Source organism: Nuphar pumila, chromosome 4 (assembly GCF_984573655.1).
Source record: "Nuphar pumila chromosome 4, dmNupPumi1.hap1.1, whole genome shotgun sequence".
Classification (NCBI taxonomy): domain Eukaryota; kingdom Viridiplantae; phylum Streptophyta; class Magnoliopsida; order Nymphaeales; family Nymphaeaceae; genus Nuphar; species Nuphar pumila.
In genome coordinates, this window is record NC_143252.1 from 139,627,917 (window position 1) to 139,655,528 (window position 27,612).

General features: G+C 39.7%; 2 protein-coding genes across 5 annotated transcripts; one reads left to right on the forward strand and one right to left on the reverse strand.

The window, feature by feature from the left end:
- The first annotated feature begins 2,341 nt into the window (after window positions 1–2,341).
- LOC149841304 (metacaspase-1-like) lies at window positions 2,342–14,897 on the forward strand. The gene is made up of 5 exons (XM_090003749.1): window positions 2,342–2,659; window positions 11,604–11,934; window positions 12,306–12,426; window positions 13,948–14,142; window positions 14,773–14,897. The coding sequence occupies exons 1-5, from the start codon at window positions 2,353–2,355 to the stop codon at window positions 14,830–14,832; spliced, it is 1,014 nt and encodes a 337-aa protein (XP_089859875.1). The 5' UTR covers window positions 2,342–2,352; the 3' UTR covers window positions 14,833–14,897.
- Window positions 13,344–19,875, reverse strand: LOC149841305 (uncharacterized). Of its 4 annotated transcripts, none has more exons than XM_090003746.1 (3): window positions 19,108–19,875; window positions 15,717–16,069; window positions 13,344–13,578 (listed from the first exon to the last, which is right to left on the reverse strand). In XM_090003746.1, exons 1-2 carry the CDS (start codon window positions 19,850–19,852, stop codon window positions 15,747–15,749), a joined length of 1,068 nt encoding a protein of 355 aa, XP_089859872.1. In that variant the 5' UTR covers window positions 19,853–19,875; the 3' UTR covers window positions 13,344–13,578; window positions 15,717–15,746. The 4 variants fall into 4 exon arrangements, with proteins under 4 accessions (XP_089859872.1, XP_089859874.1, XP_089859873.1 ...); XM_090003748.1 differs by having other exon boundaries at window positions 13,344–13,581; XM_090003747.1 differs by lacking the exon at window positions 13,344–13,578 and adding an exon at window positions 14,223–15,244.
- Window positions 19,876–27,612: the final 7,737 nt, after the last annotated feature.

Sequence of the window (27,612 nt, forward strand, 5' to 3'; positions counted from 1 at the left end):
CATTGTAATGAATTCACCCCTCAAGATGTATGAGCATGGGGCACAAAGTTGTGTACACACATGCATGAATGAACCAAGAGTATCTTGGCATAGATGTGAACCAATAGCTTACCCTCGCTGGCGGGAACTTGGTTTCTGCATAACTTCGTTCTCCACTGTCATCTGCTAGCAGAAAACTACATGGAGTTGGGAAAACTTAACAGGAGAGTAGAAGTCTTAGTTGATCAATTGTGCCTGCTGTTAACTACTTCAAAGGAAATGGAGGTTGACAGGAAAAACAAAAAACAAAAATAAAAGGACAGTGATGCCATCCCATCACGGAATTTGCAGCTGGTTAAATATTGCCATTTGATTCTGAGATATGGAAGCTAACACTGAATTCGTGGGGATAGAGCTGCATCGTTTATCGAAATGGAGCTCCTAACATTGTCCCATGGACAGTATGGACTTGGATTGTATATACTGCCATCCCACTCATCACTAGAACAATACTGGTGTCCACTTTAATCATGTGCCTATCGATAGAATTCTTTTTCTTCCCAATCAGCATAGTTACCTGAAGCAATCTTGACACTACTGCCAGGAGTTCCCCTGAAATCTGAATCAGACTTGACTGCACTGCTGAATATACAAATATGTGCTTGTATGCTTGTTATTGTAAACTCTAACAGATCTGACATGTTCAGTCTGATGCATCCAAGTTTAATCCTATGATGTTATGAACATCTATGCAATGCTAAAATCTGTTTTAGGCCAAACCAAGAGTAGGAACATTGTGCCCGGTCCGACCTCTTTATGTTCCTGCTCATCAGGGCATCAAATGACTAGGATAAGCCGAGACATTAGAATTCCCAGTCTCAAATTTCAACTATTGATTAGACTCTTAAGGACACATTTGACTGCACTTTTTAACTGTGCAAATGAATCAAATGTGAAAGTAAGCCAATATCAGATGTCAAAATGAGAATGTGTTTTCAATTCACAGGGTCACCCACATGAAATACAATCTCGCTATGTATGAGTAAATGCATCGGATTTGGTTTATTAATGCACCAACAATTTTTGCACTTTTGCTAGACTTTCAGAATGGGCTTGTGAGATTCATTTTCACACTACATTCTCGCACATTTGCTAGATGGTGTGAAAACAGGCTCGTGAGAATCATTCTCTTACAAATGAGCCAGAATTATCCTCACTAGGGCTAGAGCTAGTAAATGAACTGGGCAGCTCATGGCTCAGCTTCTGCTAAGCTCGTTCAAACTCATCAAATGAGCTTGGCAAGCCCAGCTGCAAGCAGCTCGTATTGTCTAAGTAAGCCAAGTACAAACGCTGGGTGTTTGGCTTGGCTCGGCTCATCTAGGCTCGTTTATATAGTTCACATAAGGTTTATCTATCTCATCTGTCAAACAAACATGGCTCGTGCTCGTATGAGCTCAGCTTGGCTTGCACAAGCTAGAGAGCCGAGACCGAGCAAGGCCTAGCTGTAAACTAATCGAGCCCCAACAATATATGTTCAGTTTATTCGGCTCATTTACGAGACCTCAAACTTGTTTGTCCAGAGATTAATGTGTATATGATGAACAATTGCGGAACTTGACATGGAGAGCTGAAACACTGATATGAGGATCAACTGTGTTCCTGAAAAATTTCTATTTCTTTCTGGGGATAGAAAGGGTAATTAAAATAACTCGAAATAAAATGGAAGCAATAAAAAAAATGGGGTTTTTGGCCATAGAAGAAATGGATAAGTCACTTTATCACAGCAGTTATTGAGGAAACATTGGGGCGTTTCATGAATGAATAATTTGATTTCTTCCCAAGATGGTGTTTGGATGCAATCATTTATTCAGATAAATGGGACAAGGTGGGATGTTCTATTTTGGAGCACAATGCAATTTCCAAGCTTATCCCATTTATCTGGACAAGTAGGTGCATCAAGCACCTGGCAGCAAGCTTTCATTGGCTTGTTGTACAGAAACAAGAGGGTGACACAAATCATTTTGCTAATGGTCATGCCTTATGCCTAGTAACCTATTGCGCACTACATAATATCCGAGCACTGATATTTCATACATGACTTCATGCACCCACGCCAAAAGTGGAATCAGGTTCTCCCTTGCAGCTAAGAAAGAATAAAGGGGGCCTTTCTTTCCATTCCTTCTTATTCTTCTCCATCTTCCTTTCTGTTGTATCCCTTTCAACCTTCTGTAGGCACTTAATTAGCTATACTCCTGTGCTTGTATGGGAGTAGATAGGCAGATGAAATGTGCTGTTTGTGGTTCAAAGCTACTTGTTAGACCTGGTGCTAGAAGTGTATGGTGTGCAGCATGTGGGGGTACAACCAGGGTTCGGATGCGCGACCGCACCCGGCAGGCCATCACTTGGCTCAAAGGAATTTTGAACTATGTGGCATATCCTAACAATGCATATGTTAATGGTACTCCACAGCCAAGTTTCCAGGGCTCCAATGGTTCATACCATATTAGCAGCCCGCTTCCCTTCCCACCTGCTCATGGGAACAAGAGAGCTCTTCTTTGTGGAATTAGTTACAGGTCTAGAAGTTATGAGCTGCAGGGTACCATTAATGATGTCATGTGCATGAAGTATTTGCTGTGCCAGAGGTTTGGTTTTGCAGAGAGTTGCATCCTCATGCTCACTGGTAATTTCTCTTTTCTTGATATTCATGCCAAATATGGATGGATTAGTCCAAATTTTATTTTAGATATATGCTGAAATGCGGAATTTTAATTGAGTAGACCCAAAGATAGGTCCACATGTAAATGACACTTGATCCCAACGCAATGAAAATCTAGGTTTAGAAAATATGTTAAATTTTGTTCTTCATCTGGGTCGAAGCATATTGTTTTTTTGCTAGGAGAAATCGCCCCAGATGCAGAGACCTAGTCTTGCTGGCTCAGCCTGCCATACTTACGACCGCTGTCTTGTCAGCATAAGACTCTGAGGGCTTACCCCTCGACCCCAGGGAGTCACCAGGCTTCAGCTTACGCAGGGGGTGACGCTCATGGGATTTGAACCTAGACTGCCGGTCAAACTGTCCCACTACGCCAAACCCCTTGTGTCTGGGTCGAAGCATAGTTTTTTTTAGCAATACGTGAAACGGCAAATATCGTTAAATATGGATACTTTATTTGAAAAGGTCTCACATTCAGAAAGATGGCCGAGAAAAACGATATAAAAGAACGAGTCAAAAAAAACAACGGCAAACAATACGTATGGGTTTATTTCGGTTTTAATTTTATAAAACGGGGTAAAAAAACAGATATATATATATATATATATATGTATATATATATATATATATATATATATGTATATATATATATGAGATTTTTGTACGAGAAAAAAAGTTAGGATATAGGAATAGTGAGATTCAGATTCAACAATCATGATGATCCGATCCAATTAGATACTTAATTGATGAAACACAGCAAACAAAAAAGAAACAGTAGCCACTAGGCAGGTGGTGAGGGTTCCATTTCCATGAGCGTCAGCCTCTTGCATTAATGAGGGCAATGTTAGAAATTTGAATTTGGATTGGATTCATTTGGATCCGAATTGGTTTCAGATATATTTTCTATAACTAACAGTTATGAACGTCAAATATGTGGCAATTTGAAGTAGAGATAAGTCCCATTTAGTCGTGGGCTTATCTGTAACAGTTAATCAGTTACGAGAAAAATCTTTTAGTATACCTGCATGGTTGAGGGGTTTCAAATACACGATTGGGTCCCTGCTCTATTTTGTCATTCTGTGTTGTGACTCACCTAAGGCAGAGAAAACCTAGAGGAGAAGGCTCTCCCGCTTTATTCAGACGCCCGAGTTGGGACATCAGGTATATGCATCTTCTGTTCTCTGTATTTTTTGTTTTAGTACAGAATGTATGTATCAATTGTTTTTAGTTTCTGGAGTCGATTTGACCCAATAATTGCTATCAGAGCAGGAGGTCGGTTCTGGCCGAATCTATAGACCACACCGCGTCGGATGGCTGAAAGGGATCGGGGTTGGATCACCGTCAGATGACAGAAGGGGGTCGGGGCTGGCCGAATAAGCTCGCTGGAGCCCGACGAAACCTCTGGTCGACCATTTTTTTTTCTTTCTCCAGTTTTTTCTTTTCTCCGAAAGCCTCTAGCATAGAAGATATCGACAGGCTCCGCCGGATGCGCCGCCACCTGTCCTGTCGGGGCGTCGCCGTCTGTTTCGCCGGAGCCACCGACCGCCTCACCGGATGCTTTGGAGAGAGAGAGAGAGAGAGAGAGAGAGAGAGAGAGAGAGAGAGAGAGAGAGAGAGAGGGCTTTGAGATGGCTAGGGTTTTTTCGTAAACATCATAACGATGTTTATATACTCGAGAAATCGGATTGAGTCTGGACCCGATCCGGAATACCCAATTTTCCCTGGACCCGAAAGCGATAATCAGATCGAGTCTGGACCCGATTCGGAATACCCGTTTCAACCCAAATCTGAAATCATTAGGCGGTGCTACAGTAATCGGGTCTGGGTTTGGACCCGAGTCGATTTGTTTCAAGATCCATAAACCCGAAGTCCAGGAACACCAGGTACGACTGTCCCGAACATAGTGTTCTAGAATAGACAGTACGTTTCAGACATCAGGAACATTTGTCTCAGACACTCTATGCGACTGTCCCGGAACATAGTGTTCGGGAATGGATAGAACGTTCAGAACAGTTGTCCCAGAATAGATCTGTTCTGTCTAAACAGAACGTTCTTATCTGGAACAGATAGAACGACCCGGAATGAACCGTATCGGTTCATATGGCTTCTGAGACCGATACGGGGCATTCCAGGACCGATTTTGAGTGAATTTAAACAGGTTACTAGGTTTTTTGAGTCGGTTCTCTAATTTGGCATAACTGGTTTTTCGTTTTGAGACTGTTTTTTTTATAGTTCATCAAGTTTCGAACCAATACATTTATTTATGGGACTGTTCATCATATTTTTGGACTGGTTCATGGGTTCTAGGACTGACATACATGTTTTAGAGCATGCATATCATATTTATGAGGCATTTTAAAGCATATTTAGTTATATTACTGATTCATTATGTTTTGGAGTCGGTTTTAATGTTTATATACATGATTTTATTGATGTTATGCCTGTTCATACATATTTATACACATTTTTTGAATGCATAAAGATATGTGTAGTATTGCCATTTAGTATGCATGATTGTTTAAGCATTCACATCAATGTTGATATAGGGATTAACATGAAATTTGCATTTGTATGTATCTGTTTTCACCAAAGTGAACTGATGTATATTTTTGCAAATGTCTAGTTAGAATTTTTTTTAACATTAAAATTGTATTGGCCTCATAGAAATAATATGCCATCTAAATATGGTATTATTATGTTTAGAGGCTAGTATGACAAAATGAAGGAAGTGTCTCCCAGCACATGAGATGTGTAGTACCCAAAGGTACCATGTCAATTGTCTCTGGATACATGTTCCTTCAATTTTATCGAATAGTGAGAGGCGAAGTGCATTTTCGTATTATGAGTACCCATCAAAGTGGGACCATAATGACCATTGACACTTGCCTAGGAAAGAGTAAATAATTAAGAGTCTTATTCATGTATTTATCTTTCCATTTACATGTCTCATTACGTGCAATAATATTATCTTTTGTCTATGTAGTGCCTAATATAGTTTTTGGCTCATCTAGTATCCACTTTCTCAATGGTTTTAACTTCTCAGAATGGAAATAAACAGTTTTATTTACTTTAGGGTACATAGATTTAGACCTATCCCTCAGGAAGAAAGAACCTGCTAAACTAACACCTACTAGCACTCTGGAACAGAAATCTGATTTTGAAAAGTGGGAGCGTTCTAACCGCCTCAGTCTGCTTGTGTTGCAGTCTAGAGTGGCTAAGAACATAAGGAATGCCATTCCCACATGTAAGACTGTAAAGGATTTTCTAGCTGCTATAGATGCACAGTTCGTGAGTTCCAACAAGGTTCGGGCCAGTACTCTTATGTCTAAGTTAACATCTATGAGATATATGAATGGGAGAAACATCCGACAACACATACTAGAGATGATGAACATAGCCACACATCTTAATAACATGAAGCTGACTATCTCAGACTCCTTCCTTGTCCACCTCATTATGGCATCATTGTCAGCTGAGTACGGTCCCTTTAAAATCTCCTACAACACACATAATGACGAATGAACTTTTAATGATCTCCTATCCAAGTGTGTTGAGGAAGAGGAGAGGTTGAAGGGTGAGAAGGTGCATAGTACACATATGGCTTCTCATAAGGTTCAACAGAAGAGTGGGCCGAAAAAAAAATCTTTTAAGAAGAAGCCCAAGAAAAGGTTAGCCTCCCAGCCCAATCAAGCACTTATTAAGTCCGATGTTTCTACAGTAAAGTGTTTCTTCTGCAAAAAGAGGGGACATAAGAAGGCAGAGTGCGTAAAGTACCAGCTCTGGTTGAGCAAGAAAGGTAACTTGTCATTTGTTTCTCATGAATGTAATTTGATTGATGTTCCAATTAATAGTTGGTGGATTGACTCAGGTGCCACTGTGCACATTCCAATTCTCTGCAGGCATTTTTGAACAAGAGGGAACCAACAAGTCATGAAAGCAGCATCTTCTCCGAAAATAAGATGCAGTCTCATGTGAAGGTTGTTGGGACCTGCAGAATAGTATTAGATAGTAGTTTCATTTTGGATTTGGAAGATATTTTTTATGTTCCATCCTATAGCAGAAACCTTATTTCTGTATCAAAACTTGGTAAATTTGGATATTGTATGAAGTTTGAACAGTCCAAATTATATATCAGTAAAGATAATGTCTTGATTGGTTTTGCATCATTGTGTGATGGATTGTATTGTCTGAAAACCCAAATCTATATCCAGGAAACTCTTAATACTAATCAAGTAATTGGCAATAAGCGTAACCTGATAGATGATCAATCCTATCTTCTATGGCATCGTTGTTTAGGACACATCTCGAACGAGAGAGTCCAACGGCTTGTGAAAAAAAGGATCTTGAGATCCTTAGATTTTACAGGTAATGAACCGTGTTTGGACTGCATCAAGGCTAAGCAGACAAACACATATAAGAAAAATTCCAAAAGAAGTGACAAATTATTGAAAATCATTCATATCGATGTATGTGGACCGTTTACCCCATGTTTTACGAGCCAAAAGTATTTTGTCACCTTTATTGATGATTATTTTCGGTTTATGTATTTGTACCTTCTATTTGAAAAGTCTGAGGTCTATCAAGTTTTCAAAGACTTCAAGAAAGAGGTAGAAAAATAAATAGAAAGAATAATCGAAATTGTTAGATCCGATAGAGGTGGAGAATACTATGGGCGATTTACTGATATGGGACAACAAAAAGGACCATTAGCTTAATTTTTGAAGGAAGAGGGCATTGTCCCTCAATACACCATGCCCGATAGTGCATATTAGAATGGTGTAGCCGAAAGGCGAAATCGAACACTTAAGAAAATGGTCCTAGCAATGTTGAATTATTCAACATTACCTGTAACCTTGTGGGGTGAAGCCCTAAGGACAACCGTGCATATTTTGAACAAGGTTCCTACAAAAATCGTTTCAAAAACTCCTTTCGAGTTATGGACAAGTAGGAAGCCTTCCCTTTCTTACATGCACACATAGGGTTGTTCTGTAGAGGCTAAACTTTATAACCCCCACATAAAGGCTTTTGACCCTAAAACAACCAGTGGTTTCTTCATTGGTTATCCAGAAAGGTCAAAGGGTTACAGGTTTTATTGTCCACCCCATACACCACATATAGTAGAAACGAATAAGGCAAGATTTCTAGAAAATGGTTCTGGTGAAAAAGATGCATTACAAAACCGAAATTTTGAGAAATCTCAGGATAAGGATAATACCCTTGAGATAGATGATAGATTGTCTATCATTTATCAACCAAGTGTTGAACCCACATGTGATGCACCCACTATAGAAGAACCATTAGTGGATAATACTGGAGAGGACATACAGGAGGATAAAAAACCTCCATCTGTATGGAGATCCACTAGAGTTAGGAGATCTGCTATTCATCCGGATTACGTGATGTATTTACAGGAGCCCGTAAATCTCATAGATGATGATCCCACAACATTTATGAAAGTTGTTGAAAGTAAGCAATCCTCACTTTGGATTGAGGCCATGAAAGAAGAGCTAGACTGTATGGTAAAAAACAAAGTGTGGGACCTTGTTATATTACCTAGGGGAGTCAAACCCGTTGGGTGTAAATGGGTTTTTAAGACCAAAAGGAACTCCAAAGGTAATGTTGATAAGTATAAAGCAAGGCTTGTTGCAAAAGATTTTACCCAAATAGAGGGCATTGACTATAGTGAGACATATTCGCCGATCTCAACTAAAGAGTCAATACAGATTGTACTTGCCCTAGTAGCTCATTTAGATTTAGAGCTACACCAAATGGATGTAAAAACAACTTTTCTAAATGGTGAACTTGATGAAGTTTATATGGATCAACCTCAAGGTTTCTCTAAAGGTGAGTCTGAACGTTTGATTTGCAAGTTAAATAAGTCATTATATAGATTTAAACAAGCCTCCCACCAATGGTATATTAAATTTACCGAAGTCGTTCTGACTTTTGGATTTACAAAAAACATCGTTTACCAATGTGTGTTCCTCAAGACAAGTGGAAGTAAGTTCATAATCATGGTATTATATGTAGATGACATATTACTTGCAACAAACGATAAGGTCATGCTCACAGAAACCAAGGAGTTTCTTTCCCTTCATTTTGAGATAAAGAACATGGGAGAGGCTGCTTTTGTTTTTGGCATAAAGATCCGTCGAGACAGAACAAAAGGTGTTTTAGGCCTCTCTTAAAAAACCTATATAAATAAAATTCTCAAAAAGTATGGGATGGAGAATTGTTTTCCTACTACGACACCCATACTTAAAGGGGATAAAATGAGCCTCAAGGATTGTCCTCAAACTGAAGAAGACAAGGCACTCATGAACCAAATACCATATGCTTCAGTTGTTGGTAGCTTGCAATATGCGCAGACCTGCACCCGACCTGACATATCCTATGCAATTGGGGTTCTTGGCAGATTTCAGTCGAATCCAGGTCATGCCCACTAGACAGCTGCAAAGAAGGTCATGTGGTGTTTGCAAGGGACAAAAAATTATATGTTGACCTACAAGAGATTGGAGCACCTTGAAGTGATTGGCTATTCAGATGCTGATCTAGGAGGATGTCCTGATAGTAGAAAGTCTACAACATGATATATCTTCCTTCTTGCTGGTGGTGCCATTTCTTGGAGGAGTGAGAAGCAGTCCACTATTGCTGCACACACCATGAAGTATGAATTCATTGCACTATTTAAGACGACGTCACATGCTATCTGGTTGCGAAACTTCATATTTGGACTCAAAGTGGTTGAATCCATTGGGAGAACACTTAGGGTATATTGTGACAATGAAGCTAATGTGTCCTTTTCTAAGGACAACGGGAGTACTACATCATGCAAGCATATGGAATTAAAGTACTTTGTTGTCAAGGAAGAGACTGAGAATTAATATGTGTGTATTGATAACATTGGTACCAAAGAAATGGTTGCAGATCTTCTTACTAAGGGTTTGGCCCCGGGATTATATGCTAAACATGTAAAAAGGATGAGTTTTGTCTATTTTGTTGTAGTCAAATACACATTTTTGTACATGTGATCACATATTGTAATAAAGGTTGATTCTTTTATTTATATTGCATTAAAGTTCTCTATGTGTATAGAATTTTGTTGAGCAATATAAATTGGACCCGAATAGAATTAAGGCCAATCTATTCAAGTTGTAATTCAAATCATTTAGGAATAACATATTTTTGTCCAAGTGGGAGATTGTTAGTAATTTGGATCTGGATTGGATTCATTTGGATCCGGATTGGTTCCAGATCTATTTTCTATAACTAACAGTTATGGACGTCAAATATGCGACGATTTGAAGTAGAGATAAGTCTCATTTAGTCGTGGGCTTATCTGTAACTGTTAATCAGTTACGGGAAAAATCTTTTAGTATACCTGCATGGTTGAGGGCAGGGAAGCATAAGTGGTTTTTCCTAAAGGTTTCAAATACACGGTTGGGTCCTTGCTCTATTTTGTCATTCTGTGCTGTGACTCACCTAAGGCAGAGAAAACCTAGAGAAGAAGGCTCTCCCACTTCATTCAGATGCCCAAGTTTCATCATCGAGCAATGGCAGGGACATCAGGTACATGCGTCTTTTGTTCTCTGTATTTTCTGTTTTAGTACAGAATGCATGTACCAATTGTTTTTAGTTTCTGGGGTCGATTTGACCCAACAGGCAAGTGATAAGTCCTTGATCAGCGGAAACTTAGGGACTCCCAAAGGTCAAGGAGTACACCACAAATTTCACATCATTGGGACAACGACCATAAGTACAGTAGGCTTAGCCAGTGTGACTAGGTCTCTGATTCCAAGGATGGTTTTCCCAACCTTCATGAAAAAAAAAAACAGTATGAAGCCGCTTATTTTTTATATGAAATAACAATGACAAAAAGGGAGAAAAAAGGGGCTGCTACCCAAGTTCTAGATCTTATAATGTTCACAAATAATACAGGTCTGGATTATGACATGGTGGCACAAACTAAAACCGGTTAACAAGAACTAGATTGCTTTTATTTACATGCCTGTGAACTATTCTGCCGTACAAAATAACAATTGCACAGGCATGAGGGTGCATTGATCTTGTCATATTACATTCAAGATTTGTGTTCAGAGTGTTGCAAGACATAATTCAATTAGATTATGAAAAGACAAACCACCAGCTTAGCTTTCATACATACCTACATACATACATATTTATTTATATATGTGATAAATCTGATAAGTGTCAAGAAATTTCATAAATTGCATAGATAATCTTCATCATAGGTGATACGTCTTGTCCAGGCAAGCAGGAGCTTTGTTTGCTCTGCAGCAGCTTTACAGTACATGAGGTTTAAATCATAGTTGGCAAACCTGGCGAGTCGACCCAGATCGAACCCCAACTGGGTCACCAATTTAGAACTGCCGATCCACATGCCTCTTATGTGTTTTTTTCATGCATTTTGTGCTTTTAATGCATAAATACTTGTCATAAAGAATTATATGTTTTTAAATCATAAATATTAACAGTTATGTATAGTTGAATAATTATAAGCTTAGCCATTGATGTCATGTGCTAAATTTAGTGATTATACAATATGAATTTTGATTTTTTCCATATCTTAACACTAGAAAATGCATAGTCCTAACTCGTTTGAGTTACCGAGATGACCCGCTGACTCGCAAGCCAACTACGGTTTAAATGCACCGCACAGATACCTTTCATTTTCTTGCCAATGCTTCAGTGATGTGATGGTTTCATCGCTATTCATAAACAAAAAGGAAGACAACTTTCCTTGGTGTTAATAAAAGTTATTACTTCCTGTTTTCCCTTGTCAAATATGAGAAACTTAGATAAATTCATTAGATAATTGCTTATGTAAATCTGCTAATAAATGGATGGAAGTAATCAGTCTGATAATCTATTCTGTCTTGTGCTTTTGCAGAAGATGACACAGATCCATATCGGACGCCGACCAAACAAAACATGCGCATGGCGATGAGATGGCTTGTACATGAATGTAAAAGAGGAGATTCATTGGTCTTCCATTTCTCTGGTCATGGCTCACAGCAACAAGACTATAATGGTGATGAAATTGATGGTTATGATGAGACAATTTGCCCCTTGGACTATGAAACTTCAGGAGTCATTGTTGATGATGAAATCAATGAAACCATTGTCAGACCTCTTCCCTATGGAGCAAAACTCCATGCAATTATAGATGCTTGTCATAGTGGCACTGCTCTGGATCTACCATATGTGTGGAGATGGGGTCGGTTAGTTGCTTATCTTGCTTCATATGATTGTTTTAGCTTTAGCATATAAATTCAGTTGATCCAGTGGAGGAGGTTGGTTCTTTGGTTTATTGAGGATATAGTTTTGGAATAGTTATCTTCTGACTCATAAATCTGTAACCTTGTCTTTTAAGTTCACCTTTTTCAGCAGGTAAACTCATCTGAGACTTGAAATACTTGTCTTTTGAGACTGAGCTGGTTCAATTGCATGTTTTGAGCCTATCCTAAGTGCCAGTTTTACAACAGTGGCATGACTTTCATTTATGTATCTTTTTATTCATCTGTAAGTGGAGTCCATGGTCCTTAAATTTTGGCTGTACCTGATATCTAATCTCTATCCTGATGTTAATTAGGGCTGGGATGTTTGAGTGTCAAAACCAGAACAGTTCACTAGGAGCATATAAGGGAACAAGTGGTGGAGAGGCCTTTTCATTCAGCAGTTGTGATGACCATCAAAGATCAGCAGATACCTCCGTAAGTAACACCATGCATATGCTGTTGTACCATATCCTCCCCTGCACAGGGGGGTTCTTGGATGTTCCATTGCAGATTAATATTCCCCAGAGCTTCTACATACATGTTTTGGGAATTCAATTAGGTATGCTGTGTCAAAATCAGAGTTGGCAAACTCGTGACTCGAGCTCGGATCGGACCCCTACTGGGTCACTGAGTCAGCGGGTTGACTCGGTGACTCGGACGAGTTAGAACTCTATATTTTATAGTGTAAGCACATGAATAAGACATGAAAATAACTAAATTTCAAGCTAATATGTCAATAGCTAAGTTATAAAAACATATAATTATTAACTTTTTCATTGAACAATATTAGATTCTTCATAACAAGTGACTTTATATAAGAATTATGCATTAAAATAATAAAATACATGATAAATTTTTTTATTTAATGGGTTGGATCGGCAGTCCTGAATCGTGACCCAGTTGGGGTCTGATCTGGGTCAACTCGGGCGATTCCTGAGTCAACTCGCCAGGTTTGCCAACTATGGTCAAAATAGGGGCTTCCATATAATGTTGTAGTAGTTTGAAACTTTGAATCAACCCTAGTTTTTTGTTCCATGCAAAACAAATCATGCTTCTAATTGCAGGATGCAGAATGAAATCTCTCATAGCCAGTGGTTCTTGTGGTTCAGATCCGGCTCTTGACCCAAAACTGTCTATGTCTAGATCACATTTTTGACACCATTCCCAATAAATAGATAAATAAAGACAAAAAGAAAATACTTTCTGATATCACGTAGATTGAAGTGATTATATTACTGTTTAGATATTCAAATCTGATATGTCAATTCATTTTCATAATTTTTAGTATCTTAGAAGTCAAGTCCCACAAAGGATACCCAAATTTGAGATTAAGCAGAAGAGACTGAACAAAATTGAAAAATCCCTCTATATCAAAGTATAACAGCACAAACAGAAGTTGAAATTCAAATCCCAAGTCACAATATATGAGACATGTCAAAAAGTTGCTTACAAATTGGAAGCTGAAAAATGATCACTCTCGTTATGTTAAGATGTTGAAACCGTATCTTTTTCCTATTGAATGAAACAAGTATCCAACACTTGAGCCTTTTGAGGAACAGAGAGATTTTAATGTGAGCCTTCATTGTCCTGCTAAAGTGGAATAGCTGCAGTTTAGTTTTATGTATTATGATTTATGGAAATCAAAGTATGTTTAGTGGTTGCATTTTTTTGTCCCAAAATACACATTACATCTGTATGAATTTTTGGCTTTGCAAAGTTATATTTATCTCACTTGGGAGATCACAGTAGTGTTATGACGCAGTTCCGCTTGTTTGCCTGGTGTTTTCGTGAAATTACCTGACCAATGTATGCAAGTAAATATTCATCCTAAGCATGAACTCTATGCCTATTTTGCAAATGATTTGGTCATAACTATCAGAATCTGAGGATGCTTTTACGAACTTCTAATGGAAAAAGTGGGTAAAGTGAAGGATGGATATTTTGCCATGGATACAGGCTCTCTCTGGAAGTGCAATGACTGGTGCCATGACATTCTCTTTCATCCAAGCTATTGAGAATGGAGCCGGAACAACCTATGGCAGCTTGATGCATTCCATTCACTGGACTGTCCAAAATGCCAGTGTAGGAATTGAAGGAAGTGGTCCGATTCCCTCTCTCTTGAAAAGTGTATTCCGCTGGGGGTTGTCACAGGTGATGTTATTCTTCACATGATTCTGTATTCTGTTTTTCAGAATAGTTGGATGATATATATGCACCCAGAGTCCCAGACAGCTAAAAAACTCCAGCTTCTATTGAGGAACGTGAAAGTTTCTCAACTGCTGCTTCAATTCTTCTTGCACCTCACCATTTAGGTTGTACTCAACAGAGGACTTACCTCTTTAATTTCGGTGCATTTTTTCCCTTCAGCATAAACAAAATCTGTATTCTCTAATTCCTTGAGTGTGGTGCTCTCACTTCTGGTTGTGGAGTGACAGTTATGATTAAAGAGTTTGCAGTTCATTTTATCTGACTGCATTATCTAGTTTACCCAAAAAATTGGTGCTTTGCAACATCTCTAGAACTCACTGGGAACTTCATAATGGATGAATAGTTGGAAAGTGGACCAAGATGCATACAGAGACCAGTGCCACCTGCATTATGCAAATGGTGCATAGTGGATTGCATTGTTTTTATTGGTGTGTAGCTAAGCATAAATATCATGCACTCTGCATCCAACAGGGTATCCATCAGAACAGTTGCAGACTGAATCATGATTTATGGGCATTAGTGTCAACAGGCCTAGTTGTCTCCTGAGCTATAATTGCCATTTGTGTCTTGCAGGAGCCTCAATTGTCAGCATCAGAGTGGTTTGATATATATCAGAAGCCATTTTCTTTGTGATTATTTTTCTGTTCAGAATGGATGATTTAGCTGGTGGTGGAGCCTAGAGCAGTTGAGCTGCCGACACTGCCATCCTTTTCCATCTGCAAGCACAATCTAGCATGATCCAAAGTGGCACCTTTTGGTGACAGAACCATACTCTTCTTGCTACCTTTCAGTCTTGATCTGTACACTAGCGGAACAAAGTGCTCATTTAAGTGACAACATACTAAAATTAGTCAAATTACAAAAACCTTTACTGCTTCTGTTCCATGAGAAGATTCAAGCTGATTGCAGAATGTTGAATAAAGGAGCACTCTTTTTTTCTTTTTTCCTTCCTCTCTTTCGTCAGTATCTCTTTAATTTTGGCCATCAAGCACTCAGCAGCACGTTCTTTGTCAGAGAGTTGTCGGTTGAACCACTAACAACCATTCTGCGGGTACCAAGATTTGCAGTCTGAAATATCTAGACGTGTATGTGCACGTGTTCATGCATGTGTGTTTTTCATTTTCATTTTGTTTCCACAAACACTTCGAAAATGGTCATTGCATTGGACAAAAATGTATATATGACAAGCTTAAGATTAATCATTGTTATTGCTACTATATAAATAGAATACAATTATCTTCTGAGAAAAAAAAAATTGAAGGGGAAGAACAAATTGATAAGTATACTTACCAGGTCTATTAATCATGCAGTGACCACTGATCTAATATAAATATCAATAGATTTGTATATCATCTACTTGGAAGGATTTTTAGAATAGTCAAGGGAGAAGAATGTGTATGATGAAAGTGCCTGTCTTATGCCTAGCATATTCCTGATGAGGGTAGTGAAAGATGTGAAGATGATGCAAAAGTACAATGTACATGACCTAAACCTTATGGAAATCTATATCAACTTACATATGATCATCTTTAGTATTCTTCTATTTGTCAGCTGATAAGTTTCCTGGATGCAGAGTACCACCTGTTGTAGCATTGCTGCAAGTTAGGCCAATCGGAAGCGGAGCTCGAGTACTGCTTAAGCCAAACACTTAATACTTTCTCCTGATCTTCCAAAGCCAGTCTCTCGATCGTTTCCTCTATCACACTTTCCATGTTTGCTCTCTCAACTGATGACAAAACTGGCGCATCCACGCCGTTGCTAGCATGGCAAAGCAGTGGCATCCAGCACAGCAAAAATTGGAGTATTTCTGACTGTTCGAGGCTGGTGTTTCCTTCTTTTCCCACTTCCTTGATCTTCTTCAATATGAACACTACACAACCAAACCAAAGTAAAGTGCTGAACTTCATTTATGGCCAACACTAAGGCAACAAAGGAAAAGCCACACACACATAATGCTATTCAATTGACAAGTCAAATTAATTAATCACAATTTAGTTTCAATTTTCTCTCCTGTCAAACGTGTTCATATTCAATTGTTTTCATAACGTGTGTGTGCGTCAAGCTTGTAGGATATCCAAATCCTGTACCATTTGGAGCGAGACCTTACTATATAGGGTCCAAGGGTTGGATAAAAGTTCATAGGATCGCTGGGGCCTTTTCGTACCACCAGTAACACAAGGCTCAGCTCGGGTGGGCTCTTATAGATAGATAAATATATACATATATTATGTACCATATATATTTTGTGTAACATATAAAGAGAAGGATGCAAAGAATGTGTATAAAGGGAAGGACACATGAAAAATATACATGCAAAATATGAAGTATTAAGTTATATATATATATATATATATATATATATATATATATATATATATATATGTGTGTGTGTGTGTGTGTGTGTAAAAAAATAATGAAGGTAAGAAACTGAACTAGAAATCATAGGTGCAATTTGTATCCACTCAATCTAACCACATAGATGTGTTCTGCATGGTTTGTTTGCTAAGGATCAAGCCTTGGATAGTGCTTTTCTAATGTAAAATATGATCTTTTGAGTTATGAAATTTTGGCACATTGTTGGCCCTTGATTTTTGAACACATGATTCAAAACAAGATTCCTACTAAACAAACCATGTAGATCACATCCCCAACATTTGATATACAGAAAATTGAAAATTTTGAAAAAAAATGTGATTTCTACACATTAGTTCCTTACCTTACATTAATTCCTTACCTTTATTAGTAGCCAATATTTACCATATATATATATATATATATATATATATATATATATATAGAGAGAGAGAGAGAGAGAGAGAGAGAGAGAGAGAGAGAGAGAGAGTTTTACCCTTTTTTTTGTTAGGTCCCATTAGAACCTTCAAAAAATCATACTTTGAAGTATTTTTTGCTCAATCTAAATCATTAGATGTGTTTACCATTGCCTATTTACTAGTAAACAAACTTTCTTTCAAATTAATTTGATGAAAAAATGTAAATATTTTATCATCAAAATTTAATATAATATCAACCATTGGTTTTTTTATCGCATTAAAATATACAACATAAAAAATTAGAATCAAATACATACTCCTTGTTGAATAAATAATGATACACACTAGGGGTGGCAATTTCTGACACAACCCGCCAACCCGCTTCTTAGCCGGGGTTTGGGTTTGGCATAAACGGGTTCGTGTCGTAAACGGGTCAACCCGCCTAACCTGTTTATTAAACGGGTCGGGTTCGTGTGAGGGGTATGCCAACCCACCAACCCGTTTAATAAATGGGTTAAGCGGACGGGTCAACCCATTTACCCGAACCCGACCTGCCAGCTAACCCGCCCGCTAACCCTCCAACCCGTTTACCCGACCCGACTGTTTATTAAACGGGTTAACCGTGTCATGTCGGGTTACCCGTTTAATAAATGGGTCGGGTTCGTGTTTGCCATAGCTGACTCGTTTAATAAACGGGTCGGGTTCGTGTTGAGGTATGCTGACCCTCCAACCCGACCCGTTTATTAAACCAGTCGGCTATGGCAGCCGGCTCATTAGGGATACGACAAATGAACTGAATAGGCATGGCTAAACACAAGGGCTTGGTTCACTGATAAACGATGCCAGCCCAAACATGTCAGTTGGATTCATTCAGCCCCATGGGCGGGGGGGGGGTTTGGGGCAGGACTGGGCCAAGTCCTGCGTCCTGGCCCAATTAAATATATATATATATTTTTTAAAAGCCCAGCCCTGACTGCAGCAAATAGTTTGATTTGTCCATGTGAAATAGATTTTTATTAATAATTGTACCTATTTTTTATTTTATCTCAAAAAAAAATTCGGGGGCGCTGTCCCCAACCCCATACTATCACACCATTTTTTGCAAAACCCCTGTTTGCCCCCCTTAGTCCTAGCTACGCCTCTGTTCAGCCCTAGTTTGGCTCATGTATTGTACAGTAGCACCAAACATTGTCTCAAACCGGAACACATCCGCACAAAGTGACAGCTCATGCATTTCATCCAAACCAACACAAGAAAGCTGAAGTCGGATCATATCCCACACTGCCGTCCCAACCAGGTTGAAGCAATGTTGTCAGTATCGGACCTGTATCGTTTGGCCAACGGCCGAATACTGATTCTCAAGTGAATCAGTCTGAATCCCTCAAAAATTAATTAAAAAAATATTACGTGTCAATCAGAACGTGACTCGTGTTAAAGCCATTAAAATAATTAATTTTAAGCCATTTTTACATTTATTAAAAAATAGCCGATTCAGGTCAGTATAGTATCACTTAAGTATCGGCCGATTCAGGCCCATACGCACCGATACTGACAACAATGGGTTGAAGTCATAGTCAAGGTAACGGGGCAAGCAATAGCAGGCCACCAAATGGATAAATGCACATTGGACCAAACATGCAGAAATGGGCCAAACAACATAGGGTGGGCCAAACAACATAGGGTCCAGGAATCCAGGGATGTAGGGTCATTTTCGTCATCTAAGAAAAAAACGACGCCAGAAATTCCCCGTGCAACGCGTCAGCGCGTGTTAGATTTTTTTTTTCCAGTTGCATGTAAAATTACCATAAGACCCCTCAATTCAGCCATGTCAATGAACCGGGTCTGGTCCTTCGTGATTAGGTACGAGCAAATTCGGTCCGACAATCTCCTATTCATACTCTTTTGAGTTATGAGATGTAGGTATTCAGATTACAAACCCGAAATCAGATCCGTTTGTTTAGCTGATTGGATCTGCAGGGAGCGAAGGACCAAAGGATTACCGGATCCCGGTACATGGTCATTGATGACAATAAGACATCAACCCAAACCCAATATGGTCCATCTAAGTGATCGATAAAAAGAAAAGCGTGGCGAGGATAGAATCGTAATTTGACACGTTCGACTGGCTAGGGCCTACCGGAGAGCTTGACGACGCATGACTGGAGACGAGGGTCAGCCAAGACGGCGAGCCGAGCCACGCGAGAAGCCGATCCCCACCGCCGCACGGCTTCATCGACGACCCCGCAGACCTCCAGCTTCTGCGCCAGCCACAGCAGCTCCAGAGCCAGCTTCTCCGCCGAGATCGCTCCGCCCCAGCCGCAAAACCCCAGCCGCCTCCGAGCCGCGTTGACGACCCGCAGGAGCAAGAGCGCCCGCGAGTCCCCTCCCGACTCCGGCGACGGGAACTCCCCATCCGGCGACCGATCCTCCATCGCGGCCTCCAGAAGCGCGAGGGTCCGGCTGAACGCCGACGACACCACCGCCTGGTTGATCTCCGCCGCCGCGGTGCCGCAGTGTCGGGCGTTCTCCTCGATGATCTGATCGGCGAGTCCGAGGACAACGTCGTACTTCCGGGAGCTCACCGGGATGTCGCACGTGAGGGAAAGGATCTGCGCGAGGGCTCGGCCGATTCCGGAGTCAAGGACCGCCGGCTTGCTCCTTCCGTCCAGTCTGTGGTCCGGAAACCGGGGGATTCCGGCAGGGAAGCAAAGGACGAGGAGGAGGAGGCGGAAGCCAGAGAGGAGGGCGTAGAGGAGGAGAGCGATCGTGTACCGAGCGTGGCGGAGGAGACTCCATCTCCTGCTCTCGTTGAGCAGTTCGCTTGCTGAAACGATGGAGTAGAGTGAGAATCTGAGAGGAAGGAGGGTCGAGGAGGGAGCCATCGCTCAGAGGGAGGGGAATTCCGAGCCCTTACCCGGAATTTATGGATTTATTTTCGGTCTCCCCGAAAAGAAAGGACCTTCTTCTGGATTTAAATGATTACTAAATGAACATCCTAAGCAGCGAAAAAACAAGCCCACACACAACGCGCCGGCATTTGTATAGGCATAGCGTACTTTTACCGAAACTCGCGCTTTTACCTTGGGCGGGTGAAAAACGGGCAGTTATCGGGTCGGATCGTAGTTGAAGCGGATCTTGATACTGTTTAACATAGTCGCCGTCGGTCGTTGTAAGTGGGTAGGGTAAAGATCTACGGAACTATAAAAATGAACCTTTTATGCGCAACCCAACTTGATTTCCGGTAGACCCATAGCTAGTGTTGGATCCATAACTTGGACCAATTAAAAGGTGGATCGATGTTGGGTACCAAAAATTGAAGACCTGAACCCGTTTCTGTCCAATTCGTTTCCGTGCCAGGCCCAACTGGTTCTTGGCAATATGCACCTGAACCCAGTGCACGTCACTTTGTGTTGGGAGGTTGCAAGTTCGAATCCCTATGGTATAGTTGTATAACTGCTAGGGATCTGCCTAATTAACCCCAGCTTTCTTTGTCAAAAAAAAAATGCACCTGAACCGACCTAAGCTATGTCACAATGATTCGTGGGCTCGAGGATGTGGATCCGGGTTCAACTTGAAAGTTCATTTATTTTTCAAAAAACGGGACACAAGGACACATATTTTTTAGTTTTTTAATCAATAAAAATATTTTTAATATTTTAACATTAAAAATAAAAATAAAATATTAAAATAATGCCATACATGTCTATGTCCATGTCGGCATGTCGAAGTGTGTCCACTTGTGCCACCAGAGACATGCAGTCAAACTGTTGTGTTTGAGACGAGATATTTTTCCTAGAGCACGTTTGTTTGGCCCCCATTGAAAATCATCCTCTGCGATTCACATTTATCTCATTTCCCATGCGCAAGCATATGTGAGAAAATGGGGGCATATGATTTGGAATCACATGAGATAGAATGGCATATGATTTGGAATCACTTGAGATGCAAGTTAACGTGTTTGATTATACTTGTTCCTTTATTGTGAAACAAGTATATATATATATATATATATATATATATATATATATATATATATATATATATATATATATATATATATATGTATATATATATATATATATATATAGAGAGAGAGAGAGAGAGAGAGAGACCACATCTAAGATCAAAGACTTTGCCATGGCAGACATACTTAAGGTCGCTGTCCTAACAGTGTAAAACTCTCTAGGCTTACCTCTTGCTTTTAGGAAGTTGTAATGCTTGGACTTGCACAAGGGGTGACGTTCATAGGATTTGGGCCTAGACTTGTGAAACAAGTGTTTGAAATATATAAACCATGGGTCTATGGCCACACATTTCGTTTTCAAATAAAGCACGACTCTTTGTCAACCTTATCACACCATTAATTGCTTGTGCCATTTTGCTGATGTGATTAGCTATCTGCAATTGCTGGCCAAGGGAGGGGTTGGATTGAGTGAAATTTCATGATCATCACTCTCTATTTGCACAAACAAACAGTGTATTCTAACGGTTTTGTATGGTTTTTTTGTGCTTTGTTGACCTGTAAACACAAACTGTATAGCATGTGTTGAGATCTTCAGTACATATTTTCTTTTAATTCCATTCACTTTTCCACTAAAAAAAAATGGAGTATGATGGTTAGATTAACTAGAGTATATATGATGGTTAAGTTTTACGTCAAAGTAAGCTGTGACAAAAGTCTCAAACTTTGTTTGATCCGATAAAACACAATTTTTACCAACGGGCCTGGTTTCGTTTGTCTGGTAGAAGCAGCTAGTGCACGTCATCTTGTGTTGGGACGTTGCAGGTTCAAAACCCAATAGTATAGTTGTTTAACTGGTAGGGATCTGCCTAACCCCAGCTGGCCTTAAAAAAAATCAAACACAATCCTTATTCTCTTTTTAACTTTCTTTATGTCCTAGGGAAACCCTATTTTTAGTTTGTCAATAAGTGCAACACTGACCATATGCCTATCCTGGCACCTTGGGTGTAAAACTCCATAGAATACTTTTCCTTGTTCAAGGGAGTGTTTTATCAGGAAAGTTTTTTTTTTCTCATTTATTATGTGAGTCTCAACATATATTTCTCATAAACATGTTTGTTTTACCCTTAAACTGGTTTCAATTTGCAAAGGCACATACCTCAAAAGTTTGGGGCATGAGATGTCACTTTATCTCATCAAAACAAATTTTTTTTGGATATTTACACGGAGAAACCACTCCCAGAGTTAGAGACCTAGCCGCACTAGCTTTGTCTGCCGCACTTACGATCATTGTCCTGACAGTATAAAACTCCGTGGGCTTACTTACTCCTTGGCCCCGTAGAGTCTTTCGGCTTGCGCCAGGGAGTGACTCCTATAGAATTTGAACCTAGACCACCTGTCTAGCGTCCTAGGTCTCATGATCCCACTACGCCATACCCCTTTGGGGCTTTATCTAAAGACAAATTAAACCATGCATGACCTACCTAGATATATGAATGAATCCAGCTTCGGTGATCTTATATAGTATTCTCTTGGATAATGACAAGAAGCCCCTGTTATAAAACTCTACAAATTCTCTCTATTCATTGAGGATAATTTCTCATTGGCAAGCAAACCATAGACCAGTTATAATTAAAAACTCTCGTATATGTAACTTTCATCATGACGCAGATGGCTTCACTGACAACAACAACAACTACGCCTTCATCCCAAAACAATTGGGGGTATGAACCAACAAAGAAAATCATTTTGGGCCGTTAATGATCAACATGTGAGTTGGTGACTTAAAAAAGGTGGACCGCGGGAGAGAATGTGGTGATGGATCGTGCACATAGCATCTCTTCTACGCGGCCACTTCTCCTTTTGTCTTAGCTAAATTTAGAGAGCCACCAAAAGTGGCTGGTAGGAGCTGTCACTGCCTTTTCCTTTCCAAAGCCATCAAATGAAAATACTGTTTTTGCCCCAATATTGGGGCCAACATGTAATGAGTCCTTTGCAACCATTAATATGGTTCTTGGATGGAGTTCAAATCCATAAGATCTGGTCCGATCCAAGTCCGAATCAGAACCGACAAACTGCTCATTTTTTTGAAAAAATATAGTTTTCGGGTCAACCGTAGCCCGAATCGAGAAAAATAAAATATCATTACGCTCAGAATTACGAGACGCATCTAACAATATATAACTCGAATTCCACTTCTGAAATTCACCAAAAAATAACCCGAATTTCACTTGAATTTAAAGTTCAAAAATAAAACTTTTTCTCACGTTTTGATTGGCTCGCCTCATCCTAATCGATGAGACCTAAGCCAAGTCCAAACTCAAAAACATCGGTCCAGCCCGTGATGCTGCCAGCCTATGTCACACGGACTCGACTCCAAGGTTGACGCACCCGCGTTGACACGCACCGACACGGGTGCAGACACGGGTGTGGCTCAGACTTGGTTAACCCGACCCTGGGTGCGGTCAATGCACCCAGGGTCATTTTGGTTCATTTTTTGGAAAAAAAAAATTAAATTTCTGGGCTACAGAATTAAAAAAAAAATAAATCTTGTGGGTGGGGGGAGGGGCGCGGCCCCCCCTGGACCCCCGCCCGCTGATCGCACAACGGGACCCGAGTGGTACGTTGAATAATAAGTGGCGAGGGTCTGCCTAACCCGAGCTTGCCTTTCAAAAACAAAAAATAGCTTAGAGCCCAGTGAACCCCAAACAGATTTGACGATACCCTCCACATCTGTCTGCTCATCGAACAAGAGAAGAATAAGTGGTTAGCGTTCTCATTTGCCTTCGAACACAACTCGCACCTTGACGAGAATTGATGACCAAATCTATGTAGCCAATTCTGTGTCAGCAAACGACCCTCCACTACCCATCTCAGAGTCGTGGCTGCCCTAGGGAATCCGTATTTGACCCAGACCAGGTTCCAGATGCGATAGGTTTGTTCATGAACCTGGGTTGCATCCTAGGCTGCTTTAATCGAGAAATCCTCTTTCCCAATCTATTCTAGTTGGTCCTTACGCTGTGGACACCATTCCTGCATATTCACAATATAGACAATATTATGAGGAACTAAGAGATGATCCTTTGAATATGCAACGCGAGAATTGAGTCGGCTCAAGGTGGTCTCACACTTTAACCTGTCAGAGGCTTTCATACAACACATTCACTGTATTCAGACCATGCATAAGATTTAGAGTGGATCATTTGAGACCATGGAGAGTCTCTACATGTGGCAATTTTCCAAACAATGCTCGCCATATTCATCTCTTGGGATTTTTGGATGCCCAAGCCACCCTCTACGAGGTACACCCATGCTGATCGACTAAAATAGTCAATGATGGTAAAAAAAATAATGAGCTCCTGATAATGACCGAGTTTGATATCCACCCTTCACCCCCATATGTCAATACAAATCAATTCAAAAGGGACATACGTAGAAATGACTTCATTAGAAAACAGGAGACGAACTTGCTTGGCAAGAGGACATACATGACAATGATCATTAAACATATGGCATTCATGGCATTCTATCTTATCAGATTCAATCAAAGGTTGTAAGTGAGAATTAGAAACATGACCGAGTCTAGAGTGCCAAAGATAAAAAGATAAAAAAGAAACTGAAAGGGCAAAACCACTAGCCAACTCTAGAAAATAAAGACCATTCTGATAGAGTGGGTCCTCTAAAACACATGAATCATGATTAAATATGGCAACACATTTCAGTTCTTGGGTTAATTTTGGAATAGAGATGAGGTTGAATTTAAAATTGAGAATACAAAGGACCTTAGATATTTTAATTTGGCTAGACAAGAAAACATTGCCTACATGGGTGACCGGTGTCGATGACCCTATAGGTAGTTTAACAGGAAGACAATTGTCATGTTTGGGATTTATCAAGCTAGACAAACAATGGGTCATATGATCAGTGGCACTAGTATCCATGATCCATTCTTGAGAGGTAAAAATAGAAGCACAAGGAAGGAAAATACCTGCTAGGTTAATAGATGGTTCAGTTTTACCTTTGACAGTAAACACAAGTAATTGTTAACATTGTTCAGGCGTAAATCGAAGATCAACTTATTTCTCTTTGCTATTAATAGCAATATTGACATTTGTGTTGGCATTAGAGTCAAAACTTGAATGACTTGCTTTGGTAGGAAGCCATGAAGGAAGTAGCACTTGGCTTTGGTGTGACCCATCTTACTGCAATAATAGCAACAAGGACAAACATGTCCTTGGCCTTGCCGATTTTTAGAAATGGCTTGAAAGAGCACTTGATGGTTGGTGGCTGCTGCAATGAAGATGGTGAAATTAGTGGTCGACAGTTGGATTCACAGTTCTCTTTGTCTCTCCTCCTGAATAATAAGAGAGTATGCCTTAGACACTGAGGGCAATGGGTCCATGAGCAATATTTGGCTTCGTATGAATCCAAAACTCTAATTAAAACCCATTAAAAATTGCATGTCTATCTTATTGTTGCATCTAATGAACAATCTTCATTGTCCCACACATGCATGTTGGAAGAGTCACATATGAAGCCAACTTGTCCCAAAAGTCCTTTCATCTTTGTATAGTATGATGCAATTGAGGTTTGCATTTGCTTCAAATTTATGATCTATTGTTGTATTTGATAGTTGTGTAGGGTGTTTGATTGAGAGAATCTTTTTCTCAACTCATTTCTCTCAAATTTATGATCTATTGTTTGTAGTTGTGTAGTATATGTTACTGGTTTTTCAGGGCTCTGGGTACACCTGAAAGACGGTGTATGTTACTGGACCCAAGGTCTACCTTAGAAAGGGTAGATGATACAAGCTCCGTGGGACAATTTTATTTTTGTGAGAGCTAGGCGTCTCACTCGGTCCCCAGTCCTCGGAGTTAGGGGGTCAGGACTACCAATGCGTCTTAGGTGGTAGATCCAAGTCTTCTACAGAAGTTACAAGGTTCATCCTAATTTCTAGTTCTAGCTATTGGGGAGCTCTCTCTCGATCGCGAACCGTCCTCTTTGGACCTCAGTACGGCTAGTCATACGGGGTATTAATTGAAAAGGCATAACAAAATCCTATATGGTCTCGGTCTGCTATGATGTCGAATGCCTATGCAAACCCACAAGGTAATTAATAAGAGAAAATATAAAGTAGTACACTTTTGAAAGTCTTCAAGTATACACACAATGCTTGATGTTGCATTTGTTATAGTATAATTGCGATTCACTCATATGATACATAGCTTAGCAATGTTTTCCTTTACATTCAAATGTGATAATTTAAATATGATTCATTCATATGATATGTCATTCATGTATGTCTTTCCTTTATATAAGTAAATCATAAAATACTGAAACTTAGTACATTGTACATTCAGAACTGGTTTAAATGGTTGTCATTTCTTATATATGTGTTGCACATATACTTGTACACATGACACTGAGCACATTCATATAGATATTTTGCTTCTTACTCAGACGGGGTAGTCTGGCCCTTTCTGAATTAATATTTTCATGAAAACAGATAAAGATGGGCAATTGTAGTCGCCGTGCAGACGGGCCATGAGACCATATCTTTTTTGGATGTCCTGAGGAACTCTAACTTAGAAATTTATTAAATTTGTTATTTATGACTTATAAGATTCCAAGGCAAGATTTTTATTCGCCTAATGTTATTGAGTCTGTGCTATCACCTGTAACCCGTCCAAATTATTTGACTGAGGGATTAATAAAATATTTTTGCTGTGGTTTTAGAAAAAAAAATTATTCCAAAATTTTTGAGTTAAATATTTGGGGGTGTTACACTTAAAGCTATATATTACTTGTTTATGGGATATTTATAAGAGATGAGAAAAGTGAAAATTCAAATTTTCATAATTTAAAACCAAATCTTGTTTGAATTGAATGAGATAGCCGGATGGTTAAGTCACACTATCATAACATAGAGGCCTCAGGTTTGAACTCCAAAGGATCGGGTTATTCCTTAGTTTATTGCAAAAAAAAAATCCTAATTTTCTTGACATACTAATAGTTATGGCACAACCCTTGCACGAGGCCAAAGTTAGGTGTGCTTGCTTGTAGGTAAGGGAGGTATGAGAGTTAGAAGGCTATGGAATGGAGACTGGAAGCAACAAAGACAATGGCAGAGGAGGTGGTGGACATGAGACTGACTCCAGTGGAAGTCCTTTGTTGGGCGGTGACCTGATGGATCAATCGATGGAGTCAATGATCCAGAACAAAGAGAAAGGTGGGGATGCCGTTAATGCTCTTCTCAAGCAGTATAAAATCATTTACTCCCGAGTGAGAGTGGTTGAAGGGGTGAGAGAAGAAGATAGGTGGGTCATAACTCCAGTCATGGCATCAGAGGACAATTCTCTCCCAAAGATAGTTGTTTATGCCGGATGTTATGAAAATCTCCTCGAACTGCTTCGATGGATCACTATTGGGGGGTTTTCTAAGAGGTTTGGGAGAGCAAGTTTTTCCCTACCACTACATGTTTGAGGCTCTCTTCGCTCAGTGGCCTAAGATGTTGGGAGTGCCCCTTTCCACTCTTCATGATGGACTTTTCCTAATCACCACATAATCACTTAGCCAATACCTTAGCTATAACAAATTCTCACCATCCCATAAAGTATTTCTTGTTACCATTTGTTGTTCATCAGAATCAAAATCTTTTTCGCAAGCTATAAAACAACAACA